An 8,263-nucleotide genomic window follows, 5' to 3' on the forward strand; every position below is an offset into this window, starting at 1 on the left:
CTCCCAAAGTGCTGGGATTACAGGCTTGAGCCACTGCGCCCGGCCGGAGTAAGGTGTTTTAAAATGTAGATGTAGAGAGAGAAGAAGCACGAGAGAGAACATACATATTTCATTGTGAAAAATGATACACGCTCATTGTTTACAAAATAAAAGGTAAAGCACATAGTCTTGAACTTACGCCATTAGGAATAGAAAAGAACTAAGGCTGATTTTATTATCATAGGAGAGATGCCTGTAGAATCTATGCTTTAAGTTTGTTTCGTAAATGTGAGAAAGCAAAAATGAGTAAGAATGAGAAAGTATTGGCTGGACGCAGCGGCTCATGCCTGTAATTCCAGCACTCTGGGAGGCCAAGGTGGGTAGATCACCTGAGCCCAGGAATTCAAGACCAGCCTGGCCAACATGGTGAAACTTCATCTCTACTAAAAAATACAAAAATTGGCCAGGCATAATGGCGGGCGCCTGTAATCCTGGTTACTGGAGAGACTGAGGTGGGAGGATCACTTGAACCCGGGAGGCGGAGGTTGCCGTGAGCCGAGATTGTGCCACTGCACTGTATAGCCTGGGTGACAGAACGAGACTCCGTCTCAAAAAAAAAAAAGAGGAAGCCTAAAAGTAGATCTTTTCGTAGGTGCTTTAAGCTGAACATGCTCCTCTCTCCTGCAGGGGTGCACTATGTGTTTGATACGAGGATAGCTGCGGATTTTAGTATCCTGGAGAGCCAAAAAGAATTCGTGCGTCGCTATCGCCAGCACAGTGAGGAGGAACGCACGCTGCCCATGCTGACCTCTGCCTGTCCTGGTGAGCCCCGGAGGTGCCAACAGAGGTTTCACAAGGTTCTGCAGGCGCTGGATGAGGTTGGAGGCAAACAGACCCATCCCACCCAGCCTTGTAGACCGGAAGGGAAGAGCTTGGCCTGATTCACAGAGAGCGTTTGATGTTTAGGGATAGCCAGTTTAGTTTTTCATCAGAGGTGCCACACTGGAAAGGCCAGTATGTTTAGTTTAGTTTAGTTTAGTTTAGTTTAGTTTAGTTTTGTTTTGTTTAGTTTGAGACAGAGTCTCGCTCTGTCGCCCAGGCTGGAGTGCAGTGGCACGATCTCGGCTCACTGCAAGCTCCGCTTTCCAGGTTCAAGCGATTCTCCTGCCTGAGCCTGCCAAGTAGCTGGGACTACAGGTGCACGCCACTGCACCCAGCTAATTTTTGTATTATTAGCGGAGATGGGGTTTTGCCATGTCGGCCAGGCTGGTCTTGAACTTCTGAGCTCAGGTGATCTGCCTGCCTCGGCCTCCCAAAGTGCTGGGATTACAGGCATGAGCCATTGTGCCCAGCCTAGGCAGATCTCTTGAGCCCAGGAGTTTGAGGCCAGCCTGGGCAACTTGTCTCTATTTTTTTTTTTTTTTTTTGGAGACAGAATCTCAGTCTGTTGCCCAGGCTGGAGTACAGTGGCATGATCTCTGCTCACTGCAAGCTCCGCCTCCCAGGTTCACACCATCCTCCTGCCTCAGCCTCCCAAGTAGGTGGGACTACAGGCACCTGCCACCACACCTGGCTAATTTCTTTTTGTATTTTTAGTAGAGACGGGGTTTCACCATGTTAGCCAGGATGGTCTCGATCTCCTGACCTCGTGATCCGCCCGCCTCGGCCTCCCAAAGTGCTGGGATTACAGGCATGAGCCATTGTGCCCGGCCTGCCTTAGTGATTCTTTATAGATCCTAGATACTGATCCTGTCTCAGAGTAGGGTGTTTTTAAATTTTTTTTTTTTTTTTTTTTTTTTTTTTTTTGGAGACAGAATCTCAGTCTGTTGCCCAGGCTGGAGTACAGTGGCATGATCTCTGCTCACTGCAAGCTCCGCCTCCCAGGTTCACACCATCCTCCTGCCTCAGCCTCCCAAGTAGGTGGGACTACAGGCACCTGCCACCACACCTGGCTAATTTCTTTTTGTATTTTTAGTAGAGACGGGGTTTCACCATGTTAGCCAGGATGGTCTCGATCTCCTGACCTCGTGATCCATCCACCTCGGCCTCCCAAAGTGCTGGGATTACAGGCGTGAGCCAATGCGCCTGGCCAGGTTCTCTTTTATGCCTCAGCCTCCCGAGTAGCTGGGATTACAGGCTAGCGCCACCACGCCTGGCTAATTTTTGTATTTTTAGTAGAGATGGGGTTTCGCCATGTTGCCGAAACCTGGTCTTGACAAGTGATCTGCCCGCCTTGGCCTCCCAAAGTGCTGGGATTATAGACATGAGCCACCACACCCATCCTCTAATTTTTAAAATAAATATTTTTTAAAAGGAAAAGAAAAATAGGCCAGGCATTACAGCCATAATCCCAACAATTTAGGAGGCTGATGTGGGAGGATTGCTTGAGCCCAGGAATGTGGAACCAGCCTTGTCAACAGAGTGAGACCTTGTTTCTGCAAAAAAACAAAAGAAAGCCGGGATGGTGGCATGTACCTGTAATCCTAGCTACTACAAATCCTAGCCTGAGGTGAGTAGATTGTTTGAGCCAAGGAGTTAGAGGCTGCAGTGAGCTATGACTCCTCCATTGTACTCCAGCCTGGGCGAAAAACTGAGGTCCTGTCTCTTAAGAAAATCTATTTTCTCTTGAAAGTACGACATATCTCAGATGTACAAATAATTTTGAAATAATACGGCAAACGTGCATCTATCCTTTGCCAGCTTAAAAAAATACAGAGTAAGAAAATTTCGACCAGGCACGCTGGCTCACGCCTGTAATCCGAGCACTTTGGGAGGCCGAGGCGGGCGGATCACGAGGTCAGGAGATGGAGATCATTCTGGCGAACACCGTGAAACCCCGTCTCAACTAAAAATACAAAAAAATTAGCCAGGCATGGTGTCGGGCGCCTGTAGTCCCAGCTTCTTGGGAGACTGAGGCAGGAGAATGGCGTGAACCCGGGAGACAACGGAGCTTGCAGTGAGCGGAGATCGTGCCACTGCACTCCAGCCTGGGAGACAGAGCGAGACTCCATCTTAAAAAAAAAGAATAAGAAAATTTCTTTACAGTGATACTCAGATACTCTCAGAGAGCACTGTTTAAACCGCTGTTTAATTGGTTTTTGGATGCCTGAGTTATAGAAGAGATTTATCGCATGCTTTTCAATTCTAGAAAAGTGGAGAGTTTGGGTTAAGAAATTTTTGACGATGCATAAGGGAATAAGGAAAGAATGGCTATCCTGGCAAACATTAGTTAAAAATTATTCTAACTACATGAGGCCTGTGGGAGCATAGGAGAGCTCTATCTAAGCTAGTCATAGGCTGTATAATTTTTAGGGTTTGGTTCATGTCTCAGTTCTCAATTTATGCTACCCCCACAATGGTTTCAAATTTTTCTAGCATTTTACATGTCAACCTTTAGTCGTTAGGATTATGAGTTAATAAGATAGAACGTTGACATTGTGGTTGCTTAGAATATGGACTTACACTCTAGCCATTTATAAAATATAAAGAGGAAATTTACCAGCTGTTCTGTGGGCTGCACTGGTTGGCTCGTTATTTGAGCTGTGTCTTTCACCAGCAACCCACAGTCTGCTGTGTTCTCAGCTCCAGATGGGGACGGCGATGTTAGTGACTCCTTTCAGCTGTGTGGTTTGCCTTAGTGTAAGTGATTCACAGATTTTTGTATCAGAGGTCTAAGTATAAACTGTTTGATACCAGATACAACCTTTACTAGATTGTGGGTATTACATTCAGCTCTTGTGGCATTTTGGGTGTTCTTCCAGGCGTAAAGGAATAATTTTCACACCTGATGGTTTTGGGAGCTGCCTGGGCTCCAGTGACCTGGGAGTACCTGGTGTTTGTGTGCTGAGCCTTCCTCTGTGGTCCCCTTGCTGGAGTACTTTCCTTTTGGGGCCCATTACATGATGCCACACACAACATGGCTTCACAACACCAGTTACACTTGCTTAGTTCCACCCCCAACCAAGGAAGAGGCCGTGTGAAATGACAAAGAACTAACGCCAGTGACCCTGGAGCAGTGGGTTTCTAAATTATAAAAAATTCAGGCCGGGCGCGGTGGCTCATACCTGTAATCCCAGCACTTTGGGAGGCTGAGGTGGGTGGATCACGAGGTCAGGAGATTGAGACCATCCTGGCCAACATGGTGAAACGCCGTCTCTACTAAAAATACAAAAAATTAGCCAGGCGTGGTGGCGGGTGCCCGTAGTCCCAGCTACTTGGGAGGATGAGGTGGGAGGATCACTGGAACCTGGGAGTTCAAGGCTGCAGTGAGCCACAATTGCACCACTGCACTCCAGCCTGGGTAACAGAGCAACCCTGTCAATTATACATTTATGCTACGTACATACAGCAAATCTCAAGCTAAAATAGGAAGCAAGGGGCTGGTCTGCAGCTGGTGGCTGGAGAAGAGAAAGGATTTGGTGACACATTTCTCAGAAATGCCGTCACTGAGAAGAGACGTCTCAGGGCCCCTACCTAGCATTGTGTTCACTGCCACAGGTGGAGGGATCACCATTTCTATACAAATCAGCAATCTACTCAGGATTCACATCAGCAGAGTTAGTTCCTTCAGTGACTTGAGAGTTCCATTCTAGGTTCCATCCCAGTAGGATCTCTCATAAGGAAATCAACAAATGCGAGGAGACTGCAAAAAGTTTGTGAAAGAACAGAATTAAAAGATAAAAAGTATAAACTCTATTTCTTGGCCAGGTGCGGTGGCTCACACCTTTGGGAGGCTGAGGCGAGTGGATCACGAGGTCAGGAGATTGAGACCATCCTGTCTAACACGGTGAAACCCTATCTCTACTAAAAATACAAAAAACTAGCCGGGTGTGGTGGCAGGCGCCTGTGGTCCCAGCTACTCAGGAGGCTGAGGCAGGAGAATGGCGTGAACCCGGGAGACGACAGAGCTTGCAGTGAGTGGAGATCGCGCCACTGCACTCCAGCCTGGGCAACAGAGCGAGACTCCGTCTCAAAAAAAAAAAAAAAAAAAAGATAAAAAGTATAAACTTTATTTCTCAACATAAGCTCCATCCTGGTCAAATACTTTTTTTATTTTATTTATTTATTGAGACAGAGTCTCACTCTGTCACCCAGGCTGGAGTGCAGTGGTGTGATTTTGGCTCACTGCAACCTCCACCCCCGGGGTTCAAGTGATTCTCCCACCTCAGCCTCCTGAGAAGCTGGGATTGCAGGTGCATGCCACCATGCCCAGGTAATTTTTGTATCTGTAGTAGAGACAGGGTTTTACCATTTTGGTCAGGCTGGTCTCAAACTCCTGACCTCAGGTGATCTGCCCACCTCAGCCTCCCAAAGTGCTGGAATTACAGGCGTGAGCCACTGAGCTTGGCCAAGACACTTTTTTTTTTTTTTTGAGATAAGAGTCTCGCTCTGTTGCCCAGGCTGGAGTGCAGTGGCGCGATCTCAGCTCACTCCAACCTCCGCCTCCCAGGTTCACGCGATTCTCCTGCCTCAGCCTACCGAGTGGCTGGGACTACAGGCGCCTGCCACCACTCCCGACTAATTTTTAATTTTTTGTGTTTTTAGTAGCGACGGGGTTTCACCATGTTAGCCAGGCTGGTCTCACTCTGCTGACCTCGTGATCCGCCCGTCTCGGCCTCCCAAAGTTCTGGGATTACAGGCATGAGCCATCATGCCTGGCTAGATTTCTTATATTTTAAAAAGTGTGCAGTTGTTGGGCTGTTAATTTCTAGTCGGCAAGAGAAGTTGGGCAAGCATGTGGCTGCTCTCCTTTGAGCGGTAACTGCGTGTCCTGGCTGCAAAGACTGTGCAGCTGGCCAGGGGATTTCGCATGGTGCAGCCTGGGCCACTGCTCCTGCTGCCCTTCAGTGCTTGTTCCCCTTCACCTTTTTGGGGGACCTGTTACCCCGACTCTTACTTGTCTGTCGGCCTTGCAGGGATGCTCCCATTTCCCAGTAGCCTCCAGGCCTGCAGGTTCCCATGACCCACAGCCGGGCCACAGAGGATGGGTTTTGGGTCCAGCACGAGCTCCTGGTGAGGCCTGGGGAAAAGGTGTCCTGGCTTCACCCTGGGGCGGCAGGGACTCGAGCTCAGCATTCCCTGGTGCGTGGCAGGAAGGTCCAGAGGAAACAGTAAGGAGCTGACCTTGGACCGCTTCTCTTCCCAGGTTGGGTCCGATACGCCGAGCGGGTGCTGGGTCGTCCCATCACTGCTCACCTCTGCACCGCCAAGTCCCCCCAGCAGGTGATGGGCTCTTTGGTGAAGGATTATTTCGCCAGACAGCAGGTAAGCTGACCTCTCTCTGGAGGGCAGGGAGGGCAAGTGAGGGAGGACCATGGCACAGGGGCCCAGGAAGGGGAGGTTCCCCATCTGTCCGGTGTGGTCACGGCCCCCCAGGTGAGCAAAAAGGAAGCTGTGGCTTCAGGAAACATTAGCAGTGCTGTTTCTCACCAACGCCCATCTCTGTTCCTCCCTTCCTTCCTCTTACAACCTCTTTCTTTCTTCGTGGCATCTGGTCATTCTCATGGGCCCATTCGGGGTAGACATGCTGCCCACCCTGCTGAGAATGAGACCCAAGACCTTGCCCAGAGATGCTGCCTGCCTGCCGTTGGGACGCCTCACCCAAGGAGGCCTAGAATGGCCTGTGCCCAGAGGCCGAGGGCCACTATCGTTTCGGGAGCCAAACCTGGCCTCTGCCCTGGCCTTTTCCCTCAGACCATGGGCATCACATGACTTCCTAAGCCCCTTCTGTGAGATTCTGCAGGCCCATGATGCTGTCTTCCACGTGATGGGGTGAGTCCCGGCCTGAGGCTTCTGCGTGGCCCCTGCCTCAGCCCATCACGTTCTCCCTTCCCACAGCCCTCTGTGCCCCCAGGTCCTCCCAGAACTCCCTGATGTCTCCAAGGCCACCCTCAAAGGGACCCTAATCCCATGGTTTATTCTCCAGCCGCTGGCATGCCCCACACTGCTCTTCTCAATCAGACCTTATACCTCCCTCCAGGGGAGCAGGCACTGTGGTAACCGGAGTAGAGGACAACATCAGGATCTTTCAGACATTTGAAGTCAGCCTACAAAGGCACGCACATTTGGCAGCCTTGTTATTTTAGCAATAGGCAGTGCTTTCTTTCTACCTGGTTTCTTTCTACCCATAAAGTCATAATTTGGCAAATGGTAAACATGATGTCAGAGTGTACGCGTCCAGTTTAGGCAGGACCAAGAAATGAGCTATGGGACTTTATGTCTGTCCCTTGTCCTGCCCCCACCTGAAGAGAGTCATGTGTTTCTAGGTCTTCCACGTGCTGCCCTCTCCCCTGGCTGGAGCCCAGAGCTATGTGTCCTCCTATAGGTGCCGTGAGGGGCAGCTGCAGAGACGCGGCCTCCAGCAGCCCCTCACCTGATCGCCTGGCACAGCTGCGGCCGGGGCGGGTTTCCTCTTTTGCTCCGCCCCTGCCCTAAATGGGGCCTTTCCACCCAGACCTCACCACAGGATCACTTGACAACTGCTGGCTCCTGGCTTTGCCATCAGTTCAGGCCCAGCCACAGTCTCCTGCTCTGTGTGGCAGGGCCCCAGGAGAGGGGTAGCTTGGGTGGGCATCGCTTGGGAAGGTTCAGGAAAGCCTGTGGGTGAAGTAGCCAGCACATACACACACACACACACACACACACACACACACACACACACACACACACTCGGGCCTGCCACAGTGGCTCCATGCCGGACCAGCAACAGCTCTACACCAGCCAGACCTCTTGCCTGTTTTGTCCCATGTGCACAGGTTCGGGAGGAAATGGGCTCAGCCTTCCTGGTTCTTCCAAGAGGCTCCACTGACTGGGGGGCTTTGCAAATGGTTTGGGAGTACCACACTCAGTCCCGAGGGAGGCAGCAGACAGACACGGATGGGGTGCTGGTGCTCAGTAGAGTTGAAGAGGGGATGGGAGCCAGATGTGACTACAGCAGCTTCATCTGTGGGGCCCAGCCTCAGACCCACAACAGTCCCAGCCCCAAGAAAGTGCCGCATGCGGACAGGCTTGATGGCTCACACCTGTAATCCTAGCACTTTAGAGGCCAAGGGGGGCAGATTGCCTGAGATCGGGAGTTTGAGAGCAGCCTGGGCAACACAGTGAAGCCCCATCTCTACTAAAGTACAAAAAATTAGCCAGGCATGACGGCATGCGCCTGTAGTCCCAGCTACTCAGGAGGCTGAGGCGGGAGAATCGTGTGAACCCAGGAGGCGGAGGTTGCAGTGAGCTGAGATCCGGCCACTGCACTCCAGCCTGGGCGACAGAGCGAGACTCCATCTCAAAA

General features: G+C 50.9%; 1 protein-coding gene across 2 annotated transcripts in view; it reads left to right on the forward strand.

Moving 5' to 3' along the window:
- Positions 1 to 8,263, forward strand: part of NARF (nuclear prelamin A recognition factor) — a 42,980-nt gene that overhangs the window by 17,878 nt on the left and 16,839 nt on the right. For both annotated transcript variants that reach the window (XM_011999747.1, XM_011999809.1), the window contains 2 exons: positions 667 to 801; positions 6,125 to 6,243. In XM_011999747.1, the coding sequence (XP_011855137.1) occupies positions 667 to 801; positions 6,125 to 6,243 (254 nt within the window). The remainder of the gene's footprint in view (positions 1 to 666; positions 802 to 6,124; positions 6,244 to 8,263) is intronic.

The sequence above is a fragment of the Mandrillus leucophaeus genome, unplaced genomic scaffold (assembly GCF_000951045.1).
Source record: "Mandrillus leucophaeus isolate KB7577 unplaced genomic scaffold, Mleu.le_1.0 Scaffold1, whole genome shotgun sequence".
Taxonomy (NCBI): domain Eukaryota; kingdom Metazoa; phylum Chordata; class Mammalia; order Primates; family Cercopithecidae; genus Mandrillus; species Mandrillus leucophaeus.